Genomic DNA, 26,755 nt, shown 5'->3' on the forward strand with positions numbered 1-26,755 from the left:
CCATATTTGGGAATGCCTGGTATAAGGGCTCTTCCTATGCTCCTAAAGAACCAGAGGAATATCACCTAGCATTGTCTTGCATAACTTGTGAATGGAAGCAAGCACAATGGACAAGTCACACAATGGACTAGCCACATGCTGTGGTTAGCCACCAGCTGGACAGCTCTCCCCTTCCCGTCTTTGTAGTCCTGCACCAGCAGCCCAAACAGGAGTTTTATTGAGCCATAGACTAAGTCAGGCACCCCCCAAACTCGGCCCTCCAGATGTTTTGGGACTACAATTCCCATCATCCCTGACCACTGGTCCTGTTAGCCAGGGGTGATGGGAGTTGTAGTCCCAAAACATCTGGAGGGCCGAGTTTGGGGATGCCTGGACTTAGTGACAAAAATCTGCATTCAGCGTAATGTGCTGGTGGATGCCCTTTGTGAGGATGAAGGCCTCACAAAAAAAGCTCAAAGCTTTACATTGAACCAATCGGTGTAGAACCCAAAGGTTTGGTTCACATGAGCAGAACTTCTCTCATGGGATGAGAAACGAGGTGGTTCTCACTGATGATGATAGTGATTTATTACATTCGTATACTGCTCTATACCCATAGGTCTCAGGGCGCTTCACGAGATAAAATCACAATATAAAAACACAGAATACATAATCAAAATAAAAACAAATGATTGTTTCTACATCCTCCTGAAAATCCCCTCTGGAACAATGTAGGAGGTGGCATGGGGAAAGTAGGAAGGGAAACTGGTAAAATTCACCTCCCCAGGGGGGCCTGTGGTGGGTCAAACTCCATTCTGCTAGTAGGAGGAGTCTTTCTAATCACGGATGGGGATTTCTGGATCCAACCCATACATTTCCTGCAGAAATAGGGGAATTCGTTCATTCCACATCAACTGTTCATAGCATTTGCATATTACCTATTCTTCCCATGAACTCCAGGCAGTGTATATGTGATCCAGCACCAGTCTCTCAACAACCCAAGAGAGCAGCAGAAATCTTGAAACGTCTGATTAGCTAAAGGTCACTTTGTGATTTTCACATCTGCTGAGCAGGGATCTGTATCCAGTTCTGACTGGCTCAAGTTCAATACTTTGTCTATCCCCTACATCACACTTGTACAATGTGTATTCAGGTATCCAGCTGCCTGCTTTTCCTAACTTGGGAGACAAAAGTTTGGAACGAATGATGTAAAATGCAGAATACTAAGAATTTATGAATGTCGTTGATTTTAGCATTTCCGGATGGTGGTTTCTGCCAAAGAGAAAGAAAAAGCAAGCCCTGGGTCATGTACTGGAACCATAACTATCAGTATCCAGAATGAAAATGATGAGGCTCCTGTTTTTAGGTAAGCCTTTTATGAGCTGTCTCCTTTGGCTTATGATTAGTTCATAGTTACATTTGGAGGTGTAAGAATTATGAAAGTATATACCTAATAATAATGGGATGCGGGTGGCGCTATGCGTTAAACCACAGAGCCTAGGGCTTACCAATCAGAAGGTCGGCGGTTCGAATTCCCACGACGGGGTGAGCTCCCATTGCTCAGTCCCTGCTCCTGCCAACCTAGCAGTTCAATAGCACATCAAAGTGCAAGTAGATAAATAGGTACCGCTCCAGCGGGAAGGTGAACGCCGTTTCCGTGTACTGCTCTGGTTCGCCAGAAGCGGCTTAGTCATGCTGGCCACATGACCCGGAAGCTGTACACTGGCTCCCTCGGCCAATAAAGCGAGATGAGCGCCGCAACCCCAGAGTCGTCCAGAACTGGACCTAATGGTCAGGGGTCCCTTTACCTTTACCTTTATACCTAATAATGTTTGTGTGAATAAGACAAATGCATTTGAAAGCATGAGTATCATACCAGAGAACAAAGATGTCGGCCGTTGCACCCTTGGTGGCAAAGTGTACCATTTGTGATGTAGACTTGGTTGGGTTTGGTGCCTGATTATGTGGGAAATACTCCTGGTGGTACATTGAAAGATATGAAGTACTGTGGTATTCCTTAAATGATAAAATTGGAGTAGGAAAGGGATGCTGATTGCTTTTAAAATAATTAAATAACCAGTATTTTAAAAAGAATTGTCACAGTTGTTTAAAACAGAGGTACTTCCCCCTTCCAGAACATCAAAGCCCCTTTGAATAAACGTGCGGTTCCCTCAATATCCCCCTCTGAACATCTACAATCCCGGTGGGTCATTGAAGGAAAAGAAAGTGAGCGAGGGTTATGAATAAAATATGCATTAGAAACAAAACAAAAGAGTCAAGGGAGACATCTTGGATATCGGCTCTCTTCTGAAAGTGAAAAAAGACAGAATTTATTTTGCTCGCAGCTAGACAGAGATGTCAAGATAGATTAACTGTCATCTCAAACGTATGTTAAGGGACCATTCAGAAGCAATATTCTTTTATCCACTATTTTAACAATGTATTCTTTGATGCAGTATTCTTATTGGGAAAATATGGGATTCTGATATCAGAATGGTGTGTTTTCAGTTACCTTGGATTAATAATATCCAGGTAAATATGTTTAGATGGCTGCCTTCCTTAATGGTCCATGCCATGACCAAAATACAATAAGGTCAGATTTCAGACTTCGTTATCGATTGATGAAAGGTGTTATGCAGATTGCAGTATGTTCTAGAACAGGGATTTGTGAGAAACCTTTTGGAACTACGGTACATACCAATGGAGAGCAGAGCCAAAGGCAAACGTGGGTGGATCCAGTGCTTTTTTTTTTCTTTAAAAAATGTTTAGGTGTACTTTCATTTTGATTCAAGAAAATCACCATTTTATAGTTCAAATCGGGGGAAATAAATACAAAGAACAAAGAACATGCATTACCTCATATTACACAGCTGACAGCTCACAGTAACTTCCACATTGGCATGAGGTTTCATCAGTAAAACACCACACATCCACATTCCACACTGCTTCACACATTAAATGTTCACTTCCGTCTGAGACTCAGGAAACACTGGGAAAGGAAATGAGGCCACCATTGGGGGTAGCAAAAGAACTGACGATTCACTGTGCTAGAGAAGAAACTAAAATTTTTAATTTTTTTAGTTTCTTTTCCTGTTATATTCACAAAATGTTTAGGGGTATGCGTACCCCTGCATACCCCCAGAAAAAAGCATTGGGTGGATCAATAGGACCCTGTGGGCATGAGGGTTCATGGGCACCCATGAGTACCACGCTGGCAACTCGTGCTCTAAGGAGCGACACACAGTACATGAGCCTGCCTTTTATCCTCATAACAGTCACTTAGGCTAGGCTAAGGTCGGTAGTCTAAGAGGAAGGTTAGGCTAAGAGAAAACGATGGTCAAAGGTCACCCCGTTTGAAAGCTTCTATGGACTGTGCAACTCTACTGCATGCCTCAAAAAAAGTATGGTATATTGTACATGTTTCTGCATTATATGTGGTAGTGGTACATAATGAGGCATGGCTGCCTTTCCAGCATCTGTGCCACTGCTGTGTAACTTGATGGGGCTGCAGTAAGGTGAGGCAGTGGCAAGCTCAGGGCCACATGGCTGTCCCAGCAGGATCACTTCCACCAATCTGGCATTCCCATTGGTGCACCTCAGCAGCCTTGACTTCACCGCCACCTGGTCACTGCTCCATTGAGCTAAGCGGCAGTAGTGCTGCTGTCGTTGGCCACCTCTACACATTGTGCATATTTTAACCAACTTGATGATTTGGGTCAAAGCTTGAAGCAGTCTTTCTTTTCCCCACAGGAATTCATCTGTAATTCATATTGCGATTTTGGAAGATCTACCTTTTGGGACATCAGTGGCAAGACTGGTTGCAGTGGACAGAGATATAGGGGACAGAGTCTACTATGAATTTGTGGGCAGTTACAGAGGTTTTGCTATTGATTCTGGTAAGGTAGGATCTGTGGTACACTAAGCCAAATAGACTCCAGGATCCATACATGGTGCTAGGCCCACCCCCCACCTTTCATTCCAAGCAAGCAACACAACCAGGAGTTTTATCATGCCTCATTGGATGGCCACCAAAAATGGCTGGTTTCATTTAACTTTGAAGTCTGCAACAAAAGGCTCCAGTGTCCTGAAAGAGGGTGGGAAGAATACAGGAAGCTACCTTATATATTTTTAAAAGTGACATTCTTGGCCCATCTTGCCCAATGTTCTCCATTCTGACCGGGAGCAGCTCTGCAGAGTCTAGGGCAGAGGTGTCTCCCAACCTGGATGCCTGATTCTTTGAACTGGAGATGTCAGAGATTTAACCCGGGACATTTCCCTACAGTGTGTGTGCTACAGCACTCACTTTCAGCCTCCCATAGGCAGGGGCGTAGCTAGCTGCTCTGGCACCCGGAGCTGCGGGGGCAGGGCGAGCTGCCCATGGGGACGGCACGGCGATCCATGCACAGAGTCCGCCTGGCAGAAGCAAGCCCCACGCTGCCATTTCGGACAGCATGGGGCCCTGAGCATCACTCCCAGGAGAGACGCGTGGCTCGGGCATGCTGCAGGCCAGGCCCCACAGTAAGTGCCACCCCCCCCCCGTGGTGTGCCATTATGTCACCCTCCTCAAGGATGACACCCGAGGCGGACCACACTCCCCTTCCTACGCACCTGCCCTTAGACTCAAATACAGTGGACGCTCGAGTTGCAAATGCGATCCGTTCAGGATCGCAACCTACAGTGTTTGCAGCGGTATGTCTGCACACGCACAGGTTGCGATTCAGCGCTTCTGTGCATGCACAAAGGGCGATTTAGCAATTCTGCACATGTGTGACTGCCGAAACCCGGAAATAACCCAAGGTATGACTGTATAGTGGAAATGATTTCATTGTCAATTTCTTACTGCAAAGATTTGGTTCCCTTAATCATGAATTCTGGAAATTTTAAGCATGGAGGATTAGATGATGGACAATAGAGGGGATAAGAATATAAACATCAAAGGTCTGTAGTATTTAACTTAATACTGTGAGAGGACATTCTCAATAGATGTTGAGAGGCTATTTGGAGATGGTAATAAACTATGTTATTTATAATGTAATACTAATGTAAATTATAAAATACAACCAACTGATTGATTAATATGCTGTGCTATGTGTTTAGCTGCTTTTGATGTAAAATTAATGATTATGTTGAAACTGATTTTTTTTTTGTATTTAAAACCTAATCTAAACCACTTTGTGACCTGAAAGGCAATTATGCATATTTGACTGATGCTCATCTTTTAGGCCTATTTATACATAATTGATAGCAGTGTAGTAATGCTATCAGCATGCCTAGCTCAAATAAGCAGATCAAGGGGACTTGAATCCAATCTGATATAAACACAATTCCTATAAAATAAAGTTACCCACCTATAGAGGAAGCTTATACCTTTAGAGGGAGCCAATATGTTCTATTATCATTCTAAACTGGTCTCTTATATCTTGCTTCTGCTTCCATTGCTTTAAAATGTTTTGCAGTGTCAATCAAGGCATTCTCTCCCCTACCCCCAATATATATATATTTTGGTACCTAGATACTGGTGAAATTACAACCACCTATCGTTTGGACTATGAAGACCCCACTTTCCCTCCTAAAACTGCGTTGGAAATCAGAGCTTTTGACAATGACAGGTTGCATTCTTCCACTGTTCTGCTGATTATCACACTGCAGGATGTAAATGATAATCCTCCATTTTGCACCCAAGAGCTTTACATGTAAGTGTCTGAAGTACTTTCTATAGTCGTTGTTTTCAGTAATAGAATAAAAAGTGCTCAATTTTAATTGTAAGGGTTGCCATATGTCTGTAAATATCGGCAGTGCCGTTTTCCCATAAAAAGCTCAACAACTTTGCCAAAAAAAACTCAACACGGATTTTCACTGTTTGAAATATGGCAACTCTATCATATCTAGTAAACAGAAGTTCAGTTCTGACTTATCTGGGTGTTGCGAACATGGCTGAGGTCATTTTTCCCCCCATGTACATTTTCAGCGGCGCAGCAAACAAATGTGACACCCTCCACAAATTCCAAGTTTAAAATGTTTGCTCATTTTGATTACTCTCAAATGTTCCTTCTTGCCCCCATGACATCAGCATGCAGCCTGACCTGGCCATGCAATGTTGGGACATCCTGTTCACCATGGAGGTCCGGTTAGTGTAATCACCCTTGTTGATTAACCCAGAAGGGAGATTTCCAAGTAGAGGGAAACAGCCAAATGATTCAGCAAAGAGGCAGACCAGAAGGCGCAATGGGAAATCAAGGAAGCAAACAAGCAAGCAAGCAAGTAGGGTGGTACAGTAAGGAATCAATAATGGATTAAGTCTATAAGCAGATCAAGCTGTGCCTCCCCAGAATGAAGATCTTAGCCGGAGCCAACAGAATTATAAGGCCAGATGTGTTTTTCTGGATCCATTACGTGACCTGATCTCTGGTAGATTGCACACTGAAGTACTACCTTTGACCATCTGCAATAGTGTAGTACTCAAGGAATCAGGTTAAAGCTCCTACACGCATGCTTCCAGAGTGGTGTGGGGAGCAGAGATCCGGGTTTAAAATCCCTGACACTTTACAGAAGGAAGCAGGAACAATCCAAGGAGAAAAGGTGCCACAGAAAAAAATGGTTTATGTACTGTAAATGTTCAACCTCTTCAATCTGAATACGTTGTCTGGCACTTTCAAACCAATTTCAAGCATGGCATTTGGGGGAAGCAGTATTGGCTACTAGTTGACACTGCAAAACCCAAATATCAAAGCAAGTCCAAGAGTATTCAGTGAAGCCAAAGTTCTGAATGTAGGATGTTAACAAAACAAAAAAAAACAAACACAAAAAAGCATGATCAGGGGCATAGGAAAGGGGGGGGCCCCGCCCCAGGTGCCATCATGGAGGGGGGTGACAAATTATCAGGGAACAATTACTGCCCTACTAGGGTGGTTCATTAAAAAAAATTTTTTTTAAAAAAAATGTCTGCTCTGAAGGTCTTATCTTACTACACTAGGGATTATATAGCTGTATATGAAGTTTCATGCATATCAGTTAATATATTGACCCTCCTCCATGAAAATAGCTGTTTACTTGGCCGTTTTCCTATGTAGTGAAGGCTGAAATTTCAATGCAGTGGAGCAGGGTCAAGATATTAACTGATATGCATGAAATTTCAGATATAGCTATATAATCCCTAGTTTAGTAAAATAAGACCTTTTGAATAGGCATTTTTTTTTTTAAAAAAAAGTTCTTTATGAACCACCCTACTGCCCTATCCTCCGCTGGGCTTCCTGGGTCCTGGAAAGTCGACCTATGTGAAGAAAATGAGACGAGGATGAGTAGATTATCCCTTGCCTTGCCTTCATCCCACCCCCTGGATGCAGCCGATTTTTCATGATTTTACTGCTGTGGTTTTTTGTTTTGTTTTGTTTTGTTTTGGTAAACCACTTTGCAGGTTTTTTAAAATAAATTTTATGAAATGTATAAACAATAAATATAAATAAAATAACACAAGCCAAAACACAATCCATCCCGTAGATTTAAGTATCTGTCCATAGTCGCCTACTTGTTATCAGAGGCCCAGAATCCACATTCCTTTGTAAGAAAATATGAAATAATGTTAGACCATTTTTGCAGGCAATATATATATATATATATATATATATATATATATATATATATCAATGTGGGTGGGTGTGAAAAGAAATTTTTTCCGCACTGGGTACCACCTGACCTTCTTATGCCTCTGTGCATGATGTCCTGTTTTTATCATAGGTATGTCAATTAGAGTTACATGCATGTTCTCTGTGGATTTTCTCATTTATAGCATTGAAGTGCCTGAAACAATTCCTATTGGGACTGGCTTGTGCACCTTAGAGTGTGGAGATAGAGATGGAACACCTCCCAACAATGTTCTCACCTTCACACTGGATGATTATTCCAATAATTTTTTCACGCTAGCTGGCAATGAAATCAAAGTATGTACTATCACAAAACACTTTACTGTGCACAAGTGTGTGTTAGCCAGCTAGATTGTAGCTTTTAACTATGCACATTTTAAAAATGTAACTCCAGTCTGATTGTTAATTACAATTGTTAATTGAAAGACAATTTGTGTTGACATAGAAATTAATACAGAAGGGTAGGTGCCTAACTATGCAGAACTAAGAGATCATGGTGGTGTGGTTTGGGACAGTAATTCTGTGCTGAACAGCTCTTGAAAACCAACACCAAAACATCTGACCCAGATATGCATCTACATAGTTTGGTCACTTGTCATTTTATTATATAACACTTGGAAATTGAATGTGTGAACTATCTCCATGGGGGGGAATGTAAATGGTTGGAGGTGACATGATGCTGTCATCTATGGTGTTAGATCTGTAACGACGTTTTCACTTATGTGGACATAATTTGCTGCTGCAGTCATCAAATGACAAAGCAGGAAAACCACGATATCCCAACTTGTATATATCCTAGTCTCGTTGTTCTTAAGCTTGTTTTTCTCATGCACCACTTAGAAATTGCTGTAGTTCTTGGTGTACCAATTAATGGGTTTTTTTCTGCCTGTTGTAGCAATTTTAATGAGTGCTGTACTAGATCATAGAATTGTAGAGTTGGAAGGGACCATCAAGTCCAACCCCCTGCAGCCTAGAATAGCATTAACTTTTTTTGCTGCTGCATCACACCCTTGATTCATGTTAAGCTTGTGGTCTACTAAGACCCCTAAATCTTTTTCAAATGTACTACTGGCAAGCCAGGGGTTCCCCATTTTATATTTGTACAGCTGCCTAAATTTAGAACTTTACATTTCTCTCTATGGAAATTCATTTTGTTAGCTTGGGCTCAGTTCGCCCAATAGCAAAAGCTGTGTACAACTGATATATACAATTCCTTCCCAGTAATTCACAAATAAATTAATGTTTCATTAATATATATATATATATATATATATATATATATATATACACACACACCTATATATATAGGTAAAGGTAAAGGTACCCCTGCCCGTATGGGCCAGTCGTGTCCGACTCTGGGGTAGCGCGCCCATCTCGCTTAAGAGGCCGGGGGCCAGCGCTGTCCGAAGACACTTCCGGGTCACATGGCCAGCGTGACAAGCTGCATCTGGCGAGCCAGCGCAGCACACGGAAACGCCGTTTACCTTCCCGCTATAAAGCGGTCCCTATTTATCTACTTGCACCCGGGGGTGCTTTCGAACTGCTAGGTTGGCAGGCGCTGGGACCAAGCAACGGGAGCGCACCCCGCCGCGGGGATTCAAACCGCCGACCTGACGATCGGCAAGTCCTAGGCGCTGAGGTTTTACCCACAGCGCCACATATATATTTCCCCCTATAGGTTGGTCCTCAGCACCTAAACTGTGATTCCGATCTGTTTGCCGCAATGCAGTTCAAGCATACACTGATGATCCAAGTTTCTGATGGCGGTGAGCCACCACAAACAAGTAAGTTGTCCTGAGCACGTGGAAGACCTAGATTTATCTAGATTCATGTGAGGGAAGATCACCTTCTCAGCAAAGACCCTGTTACCCCAGGAATCTGGGGCTGGACAGGCTTCTGCTTACCCACCATGGGTTAGGGGGGATACAATAGAAATATCTCCATTGACATAGAAAGGCATAAAGCCACATGAAAAGGAAATGTTTTCGATCCTTCTCCCAAATCACTGTGATTGGAGTGCCCTGGGAAAACAATTCACTGTGATTAAAAACTGAAATAAAAGATTCCCCCTACCTGTCAATCCCCCACAAGATGCATAGCTCTTGCCACCCACATTTTAATTCTGGCTCATTCAGTAAAATCCCGTAATAATAGTTGTTTTTGAAGCACCGATCTGGCTTTTATAAAAGAGCAACTGTAGGTTTTGTGGACTGAAAACAGGGCTTTCTCTGGGATCAGAATTTTTGGAGAAGGACTGAAAAGGGGGAAAGCTTGTAGCCATCTAAACTATCTTCCATCAACTAGATTTGTCTTCCTTCCATATTCTTTCCCTCCCATGAATCCCAGTCTTGCTGTCTTCTCCAACACCATAGGATCCAATTTCATCGCTGTATGCCAGGCACCAGTGGCGTAGCGTGGGTTGTCAGCACCCGGGGCAAGGCAAGTAATTTGCGCCCCCTAACCCGGGGCAAGGCAAGTAATTTGCGCCCCCCCCACTGCACTGTCCCTCCCCCAGATAGTCCCTCGCTCTCTCTCCGCACCACACCGCACCACACGCCTGGCACCCTCCCCTCCACAGTGGGCGGCGACCCGGCGGCTCGGATCGGATTCGCACAGCCAGCACTGCAGTGAGAGAGAGAGTGAGCCAGGTAGGGGCAGAGAGCTGCGAGTGCGAGCGCCCCCCCCGATGTTGCGCCCGGTGCGGCCGGCCCCTCCTACACCCCCCACGCTACGCCACTGCCAGGCACACCCTAAAACCTCAGTGTTGCAGCAATACTAGCCGAAAAGGGAATATAAAAAATACGATACCCCAGCGAAAGCTCTTGGCGCTTTTGTTACCAGAAAAATGCAATCTCAATCAGAGTGTAATTCTCATTATTCTATCACTAGTATGAAAACAAACATTTTTGTTTCTACCACTACCCTTGCTGGTGATGGGAACATAGATGATAAAATGTTTGTTCTAATTCAGTCACCTCTCCACTCTCAATGGCGAGCCTTTATGCCCCTCCCCAAATTAGCACAATCAGAGGAACCCCTGTACTCTTCTCCCCACACCTGCTGTACAGCACTAAGGGAACATCCAAGAGGGATGGGAATCTCAGTCACTTTGGAAATTTCATAGAAGGACCACCTACTGAGGCTTTGTGGTTTGCATGAAGGACTAAAAAGAAGAGTGGACCACATTACTTGCTTGTTTAAGAGCAATGTGTTATTTTGTATTTTGTGATGTTTATTTGTAAATATGTTAAGACGGTTTTGCAGTGAAGCTTCGAAACTCATTCTTGTGGTGGAGAGCAAATTCATTTCTATTTTGCACAAGGTCCAGATCAGGGATTCTTCATTTGCAGAAACAGAAGGATCTGTGTTCTAGAGACATAAAAGGAGGGGGACAGCTCACAGCTCGGATGACAAGTGCAAAGACTGTGTAAATAAGCCCTCTGACTACTAAGCAGTGTAATCACCACTGAAGGCTTTTCACGGTGGTTCTTTTTTTAAAGATACCAACCAGGGCCACTAACAAGCCTTGGCAGGTTTAGATGTCCAGGGCAAAACTGCAACTTCTATTGTTCTCCTGTTGACTGGGCAGAGGGACCTACCCCTTTTGAAGCCCTCAAGGAAGATCTAGCTGATTTGGGGAAGCATTCAGCAGCCACTCTGGTCCATTAGGTAGGCAAGACCTAGCTGACACACCTGGCTGCTGAATTTTAATCCTTCTGATTCCAGTAACCCTTTTCTGTCCAAGCCTAGGGACCTTCATGGCAGTCAGATCATAATCCTATAGCAATACACTGCAGACAATCTATGAGGCAAAGTTCTCCAACAACATTCTTTGAAACTTGTTTATTGCTCATCTTCTTTTTTTAAACCCCCTTTCAGGCACAATTAGGGTTATTGTGAAAGTAACCCGTACTAATGAAATAGATCCTCATACTGGCACAAATATATTCCGCGTGCTTGAAAACAGCAGCATTGGCACTCTGGTTGGAAGAGTCGCCTTTACAGATGAAGACTGGCCGTTCAATAATTTGAAGTACACACTTGTTGGCGATGGTGCAGGACATCCTCCTAAATTTTATATAGAACCAGATACAGGTATTGCCAATTCTTTTAAAGGCTTCTCTGCTCAAGAAGAATGAATGCCGCAGGAAGAAAATTGGCCTTAGCTTTCATCCAGCATTTTACTGGAGTTAAGAAGAGAACATGGTTTTAGGCAAGATTCAATCCTGGACCTTACTAAAGTGGTCTTGGTTCTAAACTGGTGTCTGTCATCAGTAATGGACCAGAGAAGGGTCAACAAACTGAAACTTAATCCAGACAAGACAGAGGTGCTCTGGGTCAGTCAGAAGCCAAAACAGGGAATAGGGATTCAGCCTCTCTGGATGGAGTAACACTCCCCCTGAAGACACAGCTTTGCAGTTTGAGCTCCTGGACTCAGTCCTGAGCCTGGATGCCCAGGTCTCTGCTGTGTCAAGGAGGGCATTTGCACAGTGAAAGCTAGTGCACCATTCCTTGAGATGCCCAATTTGGCCAAGTGACACAAGGTTCAGTTGCATCATGTTTGGATTACTGTAATGTGCTCTATGTGGGGCTGGTGCCATGCTATTTTTATTGGATTTCTTTGTATGTTTTAAACAGATTTTATATATTAAATAGTTTTAATTCTATTGACTTTTCATATTTTAATAATTTTTTCCTACGTTTTTAGTGATTCTTGTTTTCATCATTGAGCCACCTTGAGCCCTGTCAGGGGAAAAGGCAGGGAGAAAATAAATCTGTCATGTGTGCTGTTCCGTAATGTTTATCATGCTGTAACACCATTTTATCCGATCCAGGATTTTCTGGCACTACCTAGTTAAGAGACGCAGAACCTGTGGCTTTCCAGATGTGATTGGACTACAACTCCCACATGGCAGCTGAAGAGCCACAGATTCCTCATCTCTGACCACAGTCAATGAGATTTGCTATCCTATTGCTTTAGTAAGATGCTGAATCCTGCCATGCCCTTGCCTAAAATGTGGAGCGAAGGATCTGCTTTTTGCCCTGCCAGCCCCCTCACCCCTCATAAAAAAGGCCTTCATGGAAATTTACATTAGTACAAGACTTTGAAGCTTCAGTGTGTGAGCTTATGCAAAATCCACTGAGATTTGAGGATGCTTTTCAAGCATCATCTCTTTTGTTCTCACAAAAACAAAGTTTTAAAGGATCTCGTTATTGGTACACTAAGGTTGATTAATGTATTTTTCTGCTCAAAAAAATAGAAATGTATTTTTAAAAAATGATTTAATGGTGTGTGTGTCCATGCCAGGTATTATAAAAGTTTTGAACATGCTTGATAGAGAAAGTGAGTCTCAGTATTTTCTCTGGGTGAAAGCTATTGACCTGGACAATGATATTGAACCAGACCCCGTCCGGCAGAGATCCAGCATTGCTATGGTCACAGTCTACATTCTGGTAAGTAAGGGGTTTGTTTGGGGACGTTTGGAGCATTTGATTCTATATGTATCTGTTGTAAAGCAGTTACAATAATATATTGAGCATGGCTTATTTGTAAACTAGCAGCAACTAGAATAAATGAGATTATTGACTGAGGAGAATAGTGAATTCTACCAGGGATAGAAAATGTGGTGACTTACCATCACCTCCCCACCCCCACCCCCACGCAGCCAGCATGCTTGTGATGGTCATGATCCAGCAACCCTGGATCCTGGCCTCTTTGAGAAAGAGAGATCTGGCCTCCACAGAGTATACCCTTCTCTTGCTCCCTCCCTCTCTCCATTTGATATACTCATCATCACCAGGTAAGAGAATCATTATTTACCAGGCTGCCCACTATCAGACAAATTTCCAGAAGCTCCCTGAGGCCTCTCTGAAGCCTCCTTAGGTACTGAGACATTAAAGCTCTAACAGTGCTACAGGTTATGTTAGTAGGTTAAGCGTCTAATGAATTTCCCCCCTTTAATTTCTCTGCTGTGTCTTGCTTTATTGTGGGTTTTAAAATAGGGATTTACTGTTTTTGTTGGTTTAGGAAAAAAATAACATAAAAAGGAGAATTCCCTGGATGCTAAGATCCAGGTTTGCAGCAAGTAGTCTTTGGTGAGGGACCCCAGCAGAGATTTAAAATCACAAAATATGCAGTAAAGTGCAGCAATACAGGCTGTTAGACCGTTATAATATACCCTTCCAATTTCCTTCCAAAGTTTCCTACTTCCCCTAGCATAGAAAAATATCACATTTGGTTGGTTAAAAATGGTTTACTTACAAATGCTTCAGAGGTCTGGTTCATCTGCTTTCCTGTATGTCAGTCTGAAAAGTTGCATCTGCAATAAAACTTAGTTGGTTACAAAATGGTGAAAGTTCCTAAATGATAGGTATAGGGACACAAGTATGGCTAAGCTTGAGCAACCAGCTGAAACCTCTTCACATGCTGAGTTCACAGGGCCGTCTTACCTATAGGCGCTAGGGGTGCGGGGCACCCGGGCACCGGGCTCTCAGGGGAACCAGGCCGAGAGTCCAGGGCCCGAGAGTTGAGTCCGGGGAAGAGCCCGGCGGTCGGTCAGAGTGCTGCGATGTGCTCTTCTGCTGCGGGTGGCTCTGCGCCGCGGGTTCGGGGGCGACCAAGCCAGCGAGACTCTGAGGCAGTCGGCCGGCTCCGCCCTCCTGCGCACCTGGGACTGGGCAACCTAAGGGGGCGCTGGGCAGATCTTGGCACCCCATATGCTTAAGACAGCCCTGTGAGTTCATCAGGTAGACAGAGAGCAAATGATTACCTAGTTCCAAGGTGATGGGAAGAGGACAGCTTACTCTATTAACCCCTTCATCCATTAATTAGATGTAAGCATGTTGGTTTTATGATGCTGGTTATCCCCCAGTTTTAATGATGATTGTTTTCAAATTGTGGGTTTTCTTATTTTATTATAATCCATTCTGACAGCATTGCTGAAGGGCGACCTAAAAATATAGTAAATAAATAGCCTCTAGGAAACTCACAGTACGAGAGCAATGGCTACCCCTCTCTTAATTGGTCCTCAGCATCTCATACATAGAGACATATCACCTCTGGATGGAATGTTTCAATTTAATTATTGTGACTGTTAGCCCTTAAAAGGCCTGTCTTGCGCGCCTGGTGCCATTTCTCCCGATAACAGAAAGCAGCAGCCATTTCTGCATGTCCCAAAGAAAGCTACTATTAAGAAAATGCATTACTGTACTTATGTTGAATCCGACACAGTGATGACATTGTAGCACGAGTGAGCAATATGGCAGGGTATTTATTCTACAATGTTTATTTAACAGACAATAACCATGTCTCCTTTTGCATTATACAATATGGGAATTGGGGACTGGCAATTTATTGCGTCAAACTACATCAGTGACCCAGCAGCGGCTTTGGGGTGTGTGTGCTTTGTTCCTTTAACAGAAAGCAGCATTTTAGAGACAAGAAATATTCATTAGGGGAAATTATGGCATTGTTAAAGGATTTGCTTTTAAGCTCACACGATCAGTCTGCTTAAAGTCAGCTTTCGCCTTATTTGAAGTTAATGGCTCAATATAAATCAGTGTCAGAGGAGGATATGGAGCCCAGCTCACTCTAAACTGACAGCTGAAGTAGCCTTTTGCCTAAAAGTTATAACCAAGTATTATGCAGAGACACAAGGCACAAATTAGATTTAATTGATTACATGACAAATTGAAGCAACACTCCTGTACCAAATAACTCCAGCTCCTCTTTTCATTTATTTATTTGCTTGTTTGTTCATTCTTCATTATATTCCTTAAGGATTATTATATGCAATTAGGTGAGAAGAGAAAAATGAGTTGGACATTTAGAGTCACCGATTACATGCTAGGGAACACTCTTCCAGCAAAGAATCAGCAGACATTCTCACTTGCGAATTTCAGGCATCTCTTAAAGGACTCAGCTACATTAGTAAAAAACACACACAGTGTTTTGAATGCATTATAAACATACAACACCAGATGGTGCCAGACAGCAAAAACATTTTCTATGTGATTGTCACATAGCGTTTTTTTCTTTTATTATAATTATTTAATTTCTGACTTATTTATAGCGTTTTTTTCCTGAGTGTAGATCCACCCAAAGACAGGCTTTTCAACCATTTAATTCCTGATTAGCCAGTCACTTTAATGATCATCTGTATATATTTTTTTAAAAAAATTAAAGTAGTCTTTTATGTTTCATAGTGAACGTTGTCTTGATATTTTATAATGTGGCACAGAAATACATTTATATATCAATAATTCCCTACAATAAAATGGGATCCTTAATTATGCCGCAGTGTGTTCCAGTGTCAATTTTCTACCCTAGTAATTTGCTCATTCTCTTAGTCTTTAGTTTCAAGTAATAGATTCATCTTTCTTAAAACAAAGAGATGTTTCTTAGTGAACTTGATCCAAATACATCTTACATGACAGGAATTTCATATAAAGTGCATGACTTCATGTGGGTTGTAACAGCCCCCTGAGACAGTTATCTCTGCTGCATTTCATATGTACATTTAAGGGCTAAAACTGAGAACAGTAACTGATGCTAGCTGAGGTCACTGCAGTCACTTGAATGAAGCTTGAATTCTACCTTTTATAACAAAGATCTCTTGCACACTTGTACACACTGGCAGAAAAAGATGCAGATGCACAAAGTAGAACCTCCTTCACCATCACGCTGTTCCCATCTTTAAAATCTGGACATCAAAAAATTGTCAACAATTTCAAAGTCATAGTATTGCAATCAAATCCACTTATTCATACGTAAACCAGGAGCAATTTCAATGAAATCACTGACTATGAACAAACGTATGGCATGAGTTGTGGATCCATGCACTGAATCTTATTGCTGATTTTGATGTCTGTGGCATGGTTAGGACTGCCATATGTCTGGATTTTCCCGGACATTACCAGGATTTCTGAAAGGCTTCGCTTTGTCCTGGATCTTAGGCAAAAATCTGTTTGCAACCTTGCGAACTCAGCAAACCATGGGAGTTTTGCAGTATAATGTTCCCACTGCGTTCATAGATCATGCCGTGTTGCAAAATTTGGGGTGGTATTCCATCAGACAGTTCTTTCCCACCTGGGGGAACAGAAAAACACATGCACATAAAGGCTGGCAACATGTCAAATGAGGTCTGCTGATGTGGCATCCTATGCCCACTGGGGTGAATAAAAGTGTGGCATGGCAGTATATTGATCAAAAAGATACAATGCAATAATGCAAGAGATAATGCAATGCAAAAAGAACATTAGAAACCCAAAAGGAAGCTCTAGCCTTATAAAGCGGGTTATCCTTAATAGAGAGCATGTGTTGCGCTGGGGTCTAGCAGGCCACCCCACTGTTGCTGGGCAGATCTGTTTGGATGGCCACAGGCTGTGATTGGGTTCTTGTGTTTCTGGGGAGATTTCGATGTTACCAATTTGTGGGTTGGGCTCAAAGGTTTTAAATATTGGGCACACAGCTTTGGGCTTTCTCTTTTGCTACGTGCATCGGATCACCCGCCAACCCTCCCTGAACTGGGGATTTTGCGCTTGACCTTGCTATGCCTGTCATGGGGTCACCTGCTTTTGGGGCAGGGGTCTGGTAGGAATTTTGTCCATTTGGCTGATTGGCTGGAGCCATTTGGTTTTTGCCTACAGCGTAGCAATTTGTCACAACTTGTAAGGTTGGCGGTTAGGCATTGGTTAAAATTGGTTGGTGGAGGGGTAAGTGCCTACCCCTCCAATGGTGGTGCGGAAAGGGAATTCCGTTAAAGGAATCCAGGGGCTTGCCATGCTTTCGTCCAAGTCCCTGGCTTCCGGCTTGAGCCGTGCAAGACTCTGGGAGCATGTGGGGAGAGGTGAGGGTCTGGTGCCCAGCTTCATTTCCCCCCAATATTGTTTTCCCTGACTGTCTTCCGCTGGAATCCAGAAGCCAGTTCTGTCCCTGTACAGTGGGACAGATAGTCGGAACCAGTGCCTAAGCAACCACTCACAGTTATGTATTTAAATGAAGTTGTGGCCAAAATGATGCCAAAAAAACCTTAAACAAAAATTATGTGTGATGTTTGAGTTATTGGGGTGGCAGAAAACCAGAAAACTAACCCAATAGTCCCTATATCTGAATACACCCTCAGCTGAATGCCACCAGAAATTTCTTTTCTTTTCTTTCTTTTAATAGGCTGAAGTATATAGTCTTGTTTAGGAGGCCAACTTAGTATTAGGGCACACAAAGTCCAGCCCAATCGGTCTTCCAACCTCAGTCATGTTTTCCTAATGCTGTAGTGTTTTCCTTGAGCCTATCAAGCTTATAGTTATTCAGTGAAGGAGTAAGCCTAACAGCACTGGTGGGGTCACACAATGGTTTTTGCAGGTTACCCACAAGCACTGTTTATTGCCTGGTGTATTCCTAGTGAGACTTTGAATCTGACTCATCCGTCGTTCCTCATGCTGACTCAGGGTCTCTGTGGGATTGATGTTCTTAGCGCCTCAGGCACAGTTTGGACCTCTTTGTGGGGTGGAATGGCTGGGGGAAGAAAATCTCTAGCCATAGATCCGTTTGTTATGTTCTAGCAGAAGCTGTTAAGTATGAAACAGACCACATCAGTGGGATTCTTAGTGTAATGGGTAATGTCCATGGCCCTAATAAGGTTTCTTATATTCACTTATCATTATGTGGCCATTGGAGATTATGCTTTAATATTTTCAGATACCCAAACATGGCTTTAAATAACAAAACCCTGCTAGTAAAAATCCAAAACATGCATACTCCTAATCTGTCTCTGCAATGACTCACCCTTGTAAATGTGGCTTTCTTTCAGATTTTAGAAGGCTGGTGATTATTGCATTTTTTCCTGCCCAGAGTAAACCTACCTCATGCCCAAATAGGGATGGGAGAGAATTCTGATTTTGTTTGCATTTTAATGAGTAAATAGCTAATTCACACCTCTCAAACCAATATGGAAACTGAAACATGATAATCCTTCGAAATTCACAGTTCTCCATATTTTGTGATGCAGTTCTCCAATCCATATGTACAAAAAATGTGTATATTAGGGGAAGGTGTGAATAAAATGCACACATTAGTGAAAATAGCATACAAAATCTTAGGGGAAATTGGCATACAGCTGCACATTGCCTCCAATACTGGAGCCATGATGGCTTTTAGTCATGGATAGCCTTATCAAGTTAAGAGAGACCTCTCAGAAAAAGCTACAGTAGCTATCATTTATCTTTGTTTGTTTTTCCATTAATTGTAACCACATGTATCACACAACCCTCAAAGAACAATTAAAATGATGCTCAAAGTGTTGTTCTGCTTAAAGATAAGGTGCAGGCCACATAAATTATTTAATTATCTGTGTAAACAGATGCCATTAATCAACACAAAGGCATTTATAGGTTGGAAACTGTGTAATTATAGAAGAAATCCAGGAACTCTCATGTTTGGGATTACGTCATGACAATAACACCTTTGCCTTCTTCACTAAACGTAGTTAAATGTAATAGGAAGAGGAATTGTTTTCTAAAAAGAAAAATGCTGATTAGATTTTAAGAAGGAAAACAATAGTTGTTGAGAAGAAAAATGATATCATCCTGCTCATTTGCACAATGAAGATGCCTCTCAGATGCAAAAATATTATCTCGATCTTTCTCTGTAGATCAGCCTTCAAAGTATGTTCAATTTATAGAATTGTATTCTATAAATAGTCTGAGACTCCTGGACTGCAGTGGAGTTGCTAGAAGTTAAGCCAATTTAGATCTGCACAGAGATAGCCAGATGTGAGCTTCCTTATGGTTACTGCGGACACCTTTTGGGAATCTGCTCCTGTAATGTAGATGGAGGAATGAGAGTTACCCATGGTGAGGGTGCCCTTGCTATATCCAGTGCTTTTTTCCCTCTAAAAATGTTTAGGTGTACTCTTATTTTGACTCAAGAAATACTGCCATTTTATAGTTCTAATGGGGAAAAATAAATACAGTAAATGGACAAAAGTACAAAGATTCATAAAATGTTTAGGGGTATGTGTACCCCTACACCCCCCCCCCCGAAAAAGTACTGGCTATATTGACCACTGGATATTATTCTCCAGTGATGTCAATATATATGGCAATGCTATAGCTCTGTAATGCTGTTGCAGACTTTTCAGCGCTGCAAATGACTGCTCTGAAACACTTCTAGTAAAGTCAATCAGCAAATAACTACTTTCACTCAAGTAATCATGATTACATTGTAGAACAGCAGAAAAGAGTTAAATATAAGCTGTCTGGATTGGAGACAATGTACCTTTCGTAGTGCAGCCTCGTTCTCATTGTGTCATGTCCCATGTGACCTCTGAGTGACCTCTGAGAACTGAGTGGTGCAGAGGGACACATCTCACGTTTTTTGGACACGGGGGTGATAATGAGTTCCTTAAACTCGAGGGCTGCGTGGTGGAATCTAGAAGTCCCAAATTGTCTCCATATGGATCACCAACAGTGGTTCCCATCACTTTGCAAACCGCTATTGACTATGGAGAAATGTGATTTCCCACTACAGCAGAAGTACAGTTGAGAACACCTGGAGAGCGGCGGTGGTGGTTCCTGCTGTGGTGGTCTCCTTGCCATGTCCTCTTGTTCACACTTTCTCCCAGCCAGCTCTCCAAAGCCTCCCGCCAACTTCCACCTTCCACAACAAACATGTGATTCCTAAAACTTTCCAAAAACCCCACTTCCTAAATCATCCACTTTTGTTCCTGAAATGAAGGCTTGAAATAGCAAACACAAGACAAACTATGAGGCTCCTCCACAATTCATTTCCGTTTGGGCAACGCCACTTTTCCAAGAAGATGCAGACATAAGTGAATATGAAAATACAAATAACAGCAGTGTATATAAAGGCAGTAATAGAAGCAACATTTCAGGTGGATCCTTCCAGTGTGGACATTTAGCAATAGTGCTTTGATGTAAATTTAGCTCCCAGCTAATAACACTGCAAAAAGTCTTCTATCGTATCGTGGGAGGCTTGAAAATCAGCGAGTATTATTAAAATGCTTTGAGTGGGAGCAAAGACCTTCTGAGACTCTGGCCTTCCTTATAGAAGCTATGTAAGTGGATATCGGACTTATTTTGATGAATGGAGGCTTAGCAATAAAACTTCTATCAACAAAACATGAATGAAATGATCAGGTACAAATGTGTGGGTTTAAAATTATGGTTCCAGTTTGTAATTCAGGCACCAAAGCTCAAATTAACTATCAATACAAGTTAGGAGCCTGTCAGGCATTGCAGGGAGGGCCCTAAGCGGTTGGGAAATCTCCATCCCCCTGTATCGTGTAATGGAGCAAGACGGAGTGGAACAGAGGACAGAAAGATACATATTTACCTTCCCATCCCTGTGCTAAACCCTTGAATTATGCTTATTATCATTAAAAAATCTTTAATCAACTTGCATAAAGCCAATAAAAATTCAACAACCTCATCTGAGCAGTGTACAAAACATGAAAAAGGTCCAGGAAACCTTGGTAAACATATGATTTAAGCAAGTGTTTTAAACAGGAGCTACATTTTCCGTGATGCTGAGAGCAGGTGATAACTCAAAGGAGATCAGCTCATATCCTCATCCCTGTTGTTCAGTCTGTTCTTAAGGCTGCAGGTCTTGACGCATGTTAGTGACATTATCAGCTCATGCCAGCGGGTAGCCATCCTCCAAACACATTGGACCTCTTTTAGATCTGGGTGATTTCATTATGTCCATTCTGAAATGGAAGCCCAGAAGGCCCAGGCCCCAATTCTGCTACCATGTTCTGGATTTCGGGCCTTTTCTTTAGGGCACGACATGATGAAGAGGTCGCTAAAGCCCTGCCCTTTTGTGTGTCATACATTCAGTTCTGTGTCTTGTTCACTAATAAACCATGTTTGCTGCAGCTAATAGGGCTTCATGGTTCACCTGCTTTTCTATGAGCTGTGTCAATCCACTTAATAAATATAGATTGGTGGTATCTTATTTTGTACCCAAGAAATAACTCTCAGGGGAAGTGTACAGAAGCTTTACATACCTTATCAAATAATTTAATGGAGCATTTAGTAAGATAAACAGTCTGGGCCATTTCTCTTTGTAATGTAATGTTGAGCCAAGCCTGTCTGATTGATTGATTTTCCTCTAATTGAGAGCAGACAATAAAAGAAGCCATGTTTTCTTCATGCTGATTGATAAGATTTGCAGCTGAGCCCTGAGTGGCGGCATAAAATGCTATATCCATAAAGCATTTCATGGTTTTTCCATCAGGAAACAGAGCCTGTGTTGTGCTGGCTGTCTCACTTTAGAAGAGTAAAGCAGAAATGCCATAGGCAACTGGTAAACTTCTAAAAGCTGTGCATACTTTCTCCATGCTAGCAGAGGATCGCTGGTCCTCTTTTTTCCTTTCTTCTCATTTTAAGTAGCAAAAAAGTCATCACTGGGGGGCCCATATGGGATAGAAACTATTTGCATGTTCAGACCCAGAAACCTCCCCCCAAATAAATTCACACTTGACTCAAATTTTGGTTTTGGTTTTTGGCAGAATTTAGGCCACAACTTTACTGATTACAGAAAGTGACTGGTTGCATAGGCTCTGCTTCGACTAGCTCCCTGCCTTGCAGGTAGCGCTGACCCAGGGTTCCAGCATAGGTCAGCCAAGGGTGAACACCTGGATAGCGGAAAGCTGGTAACGGGCTAACTCCACCACCCAAATGCCCCCCTGGACTCAGGCACGGGCACAACCCCCTCTTGGGGGTTGACCAAACCAAGTTGAGTCCCTGGATTCCTTTAACGGAATACCCTTCATATAGGGATGGCGAGAGCGTTCTCCCATTCCTATCACCTGAACCAGAGCCTATCCGCAACCTTACAAGTTGTGATGATTTGCTACGCGGCAGGCGAAACCCAAATGGCAACAGCCAATCAGCCAAGTGGGGAAAATTCCTGCCGTGCCCCTGTCCCAATGACAGATGACACACGACGGCATAGCAAGGTCAAGCACAAGAAGCCCTAAAAGTAGGGAGAGGTGGGTGGGTGTTCCGAAAGTACGTGCTGAAAGAGGAAGCTCTGGGTCACATGCATGGGTATAAATAGGTCCCTCAAACCATTTGGACTGTGTCCCATTGGCCAGATTGCACCCAGCTTCAAGGGACCTACCAATCGGGTGCTGTGGCTGACCGATCAAACCCACCCACAACACAGGGTGTCGGTTTTCCAGGGTTCACCGCACTACATGCCCTCTTTAAGGGAGGACCCGATTTAACATTTAAATGAATAAATTTGGATATAACAATGGGGGGGGGGGGACAATGCAAGGAAACTGCATTGGAAACAGAAACAGTCAGGGACTGTTAAGAGTCTATTCATCACTAATTCTTTAGCTGCTGTTCAACAGGTGTAGTGCCTGAGTTTGCTATCCTCCTTCCTTTTGTGCCATGCCTTTTAGATTGTAAACCTGAGGGCAGGGACTTTGAGTGCCATTTGTGTCTGAAGACCAGGGTCAAAATGCTTTAAATAAATAAATATGCAGAACCTCCACTTCAATCCCACTTGCAGCTAATTACAAAAAAGCAATGCCTCAGCAGCACTTAAAGGCACATAGCATAAACATCTGTGCCCATCATCTCTTGCTACTGCTGATGTCCTGCAGTAGCATTCAGGTCTAACCACACTTGCATGGCAATATATCTATTAAAAGAGGGACGCGGGTGGCGCTGTGGGTAAAAGCCTCAGTGCCTAGGGCTTGCCGATCGAAAGGTCGGCGGTTCGAATCCTCGCGGCGGGGTGCGCTCCCATTGTTCGGTCCCAGCGCCTGCCAACCTAGCAGTTCGAAAGCACTCCCGGGTGCAAGTAGATAAATAGGGACCGCTTACTAGCGGGAAGGTAAACGGCGTTTTCGTGTGCGGCTCTGGCTCGCCAGAGCAGCGATGTCACGCTGGCCACGTGACCTGGAAGTGTCTCCGGACAGCGCTGGCCCCCGGCCTCTTGAGTGAGATGGGCGCACAACCCTAGAGTCTGTCAAGACTGGCCTGTACGGGCAGGGGTACCTTTACCTTTACCTTATATCTATTAAAAGCTTGATACCCTGTTTCTTTGTTGCAAAGCAGTGTGGGGAGGGGGTGACTGGGACTTCTCCACAGCTTCCCCACTCCAAATTGCCTTCTGCTTGTGCTGCTTTGCAGGCCACCATGTTTTTATTACACACCTGGCTTACAGTATACCTAGGACCTTGGAAAGGAGGGCCACATGGTTTTTTGAGAGAAGGCTTTCAACAACAGAGGTTGCTCTGAGGTGTGACAAGGGAACTTCAAATCGGCTTTCCAATAGTATGGAACTAAAGATTTTTAATGTAGTAATGCATGTTCAGTTTGAATAATTGTGTGATTATTGACTCTGTAAACCTGTTGCCCAAGACACAAAGTTTTATTCTTTGTGCATATGTACATTACAACTTTCTGAAGAAGGCTAGGAATAATCTGAATAATCAGAAAAGTGCTTCTGCCACCATCAGGCTTCACGTGTCAGTGTCTGCAGAAACTGACTTGTGAAGTTGCTGTGTGATGATTGTAGGAAAATGCTGGGCGCTTGTGGCTCTTCCTGCTAGGATGTTCTTGTTCCTAACTTTTTGTCAGAGGGTTTTCAAGCAACCTGCTATTTTCTTCTTTTGCAGAATGTGAACGATGAACCTCCAGTCTGTAGGCCACCCTATTATAGCAAACCTATATACTCTACTATTAAAACACCCATCTTGCAGTTGAATTGCTCAGACAAAGATTCTCCCCCACATCAGCTCAGCTACACTATTGTGGGAGGTAAGACTATATATAGCTTAGTTTTTGTAATGACCATTCATTAGTTTTCATTCTTTCTTTTTGTGTGAATAGAATTGGTGAAGCACCTTCAAGTGTATTCCCCTTCAAAGGTAAGCCAATTGGGAGCTGCCCAGAAATTAGGACCTAAAAACAGACACACCTTATGACAATATTAGCAAGCTAGAGATTGTTCTAACCATAGAAATATGTCAACTCGGAGTAGGTCAGTTGCTAAAGAGCACACACCAAGAGTGTTTTGTTGAAATCAAGGATAGGGAACCCTCTAGATGCTCCTGGACTACAAGTCCCATCATCCCAGACTGTTGGCCATGCTGGGTGGGGCTGATGGGAATTGAAGTCCCTCAGCATGTGAAGGGCCTCAGGCTCCTCACATCTGGCCTTAAATCATAGAATCATAAGTTGGAAAGGTCCGTGAGGGACATCTAATCCAACCCCCCACACTGCAGGAATATGCAGCCATCCATTATGGGGAATCGAACCTGAAACCTTGGCATTATCAGTACCACGCTCTAACCAACTCAGCTATATATGAATATATACCTTCTGTGCTTTGAGGGAGACACCTCTGTTCTCTGAACAGTGGCCTGGCGTTGGGAAGGGAACCTGCTCTAAACTGCAATCTCTTTTGCTTCCTTCATTTCTTTAAGGGAAGAAAAGCTGCTGTTCTCTTGTACCACTGCCTAAGAGGCTCTTTGCATCATCCCAGCACAATTCAGATATTTATTAAGAGATGCCGTATTCACCTGAAGTGCAAGATTCTGAAAGCTGGAGAGCTAGATATGAATTGTAATAGGATGCCATTTTTATTTTTATGGTACTTCAAACCCCATTCTTTCTAGGCAATATCCATTCTCGGTTCAAACTTCAGAGATTAGGCTCTGGCTTACCTTCTTTGATGACGACACAGAACTTCCAGTATGATGTGTTTCGAGGAATTCAGGATCCCACCACATTTCAGCTACTGATAGAAGTAGCTGATGAACTGCATGGCAGTTTAGCTCACCGCTTGTCCACAACAGCAACTGTAATACTGCATGTGGTTCCCTGGAGAACAACCAGGCCTTCAACCACCACAAAAAGAACCACAACTGCCGTAAGTTTCCAAGCACGCTTCTTTTTTTCAGGACGTCAAGAGACATCTGAGGCAGTTGATAGAGGAGAGCACAGTTCAAAATATTTCTGGTATCCCTGTGACTTACAGAGAGGGGGAGGGATGGGGTGGCAGCCAGGTCACTGTGGTGCAAATGCGCAGGAGGGAGAACTGGACTGGCTCTGCTGGTGTGTTTATACTGTGCCAGCATTGTCACACCCTTGGAACACCCGCCGGATGGCTACTGCTTAAAAGGTTCCCCCAAAATCTTCTGCCTCAGGTAGAGTGCCTCACTATTTGCTCTGAATGAATGCATGAATCTTTATTTGCATCAGCCATCGGCCATAGCAATAAAACAACAATACGATATACAAAGAATAGAAATAAATAGTCAATTATAGTCAATTACAGTGGTACCCCGCAAGACGAATGCCTCGGAAGACGAAAAACTCGCTAGACGAAAGGGTTTTTCATTTTCTGAGGTGCTTCGCAAGACGGATTTTCCTAAGGGCTTGCTTCGCTAGACGAAACAGCCCTGCCTCTCCTGTCATGGCGACGGTCGCACGCTCGCTTCCCCGCTCCTCCGGCTCCCTCCGACTTTCCGGCTGACGGCCGACCTTCCGGCTGCCTCGCGCCGCTGCCCACCGCCCTCGTGCGCTCCTCTCAGAGAGCCGCTGCCGCCAGCAGCCAGCGTTGCAGCCGGAGTCGCGCTCCTGAGCCCCGCCACCCTCCAGCAGCCGCGTCGCGCGGTGGCCACAAGGCGCGGGTGAGTCCGAGGTACCGGCTGCGGCAGCTGCCCTGCTTCTCCCCGCCATTGTTAGTGTTTAACTGCAGTGGTGCTTTGCAAGACGAAAAATCTCGCTCAACGAAAGAACTCACGGAATGAATTAATTTCGTCTTGCGAGGCACCACTGTATATAAAGTACATTTTAGGGTTTTGAATCAGTAGTCAAATGGTAGATCTTATTCTGATTGCCCCAGTTAAAAACCTTGCAACCTTTGCTGTCACCTGCTCATCTTGATCTGCCAAGAGAAGGAACACTGTGGCAGTGGCTGGGTGACCCAGAATGGCCAATGAAAGAGGGGTGATAATCTCATTCCTCAAGTCTTTATAAAGAGGGCAAGCCAGAAGGGCATGCGCCACCAATTCGGCACTGCCATCTCCACAGGGACATAAGCGTTTTTCGTGTGGAATCTGTTGGAATCATCCCTTGAGTACAGCTGAAGG

At 43.4% G+C, this 26,755-nt stretch overlaps 1 protein-coding gene across 1 annotated transcript in view; it reads left to right on the forward strand.

Annotated features, from left to right (window-relative positions):
* Positions 1 to 26,755, forward strand: part of LOC310658563 (cadherin-related family member 4-like) — a gene marked incomplete at its 5' end in the record, with an annotated part of 55,654 nt that overhangs the window by 16,368 nt on the left and 12,531 nt on the right. The window contains 9 exons of the mRNA XM_083400691.1: positions 1,233 to 1,345; positions 3,730 to 3,875; positions 5,492 to 5,672; positions 7,766 to 7,916; positions 9,298 to 9,403; positions 11,499 to 11,714; positions 12,928 to 13,073; positions 24,275 to 24,416; positions 25,277 to 25,530. Of these exons, the coding sequence (XP_083256817.1) occupies positions 1,233 to 1,345; positions 3,730 to 3,875; positions 5,492 to 5,672; positions 7,766 to 7,916; positions 9,298 to 9,403; positions 11,499 to 11,714; positions 12,928 to 13,073; positions 24,275 to 24,416; positions 25,277 to 25,530 (1,455 nt within the window). The remainder of the gene's footprint in view (positions 1 to 1,232; positions 1,346 to 3,729; positions 3,876 to 5,491; positions 5,673 to 7,765; positions 7,917 to 9,297; positions 9,404 to 11,498; positions 11,715 to 12,927; positions 13,074 to 24,274; positions 24,417 to 25,276; positions 25,531 to 26,755) is intronic.

The sequence above is a fragment of the Podarcis tiliguerta genome, assembly GCF_965153285.1.
Source record: "Podarcis tiliguerta genome assembly, chromosome: 10".
NCBI classification, from domain to species: domain Eukaryota; kingdom Metazoa; phylum Chordata; class Lepidosauria; order Squamata; family Lacertidae; genus Podarcis; species Podarcis tiliguerta.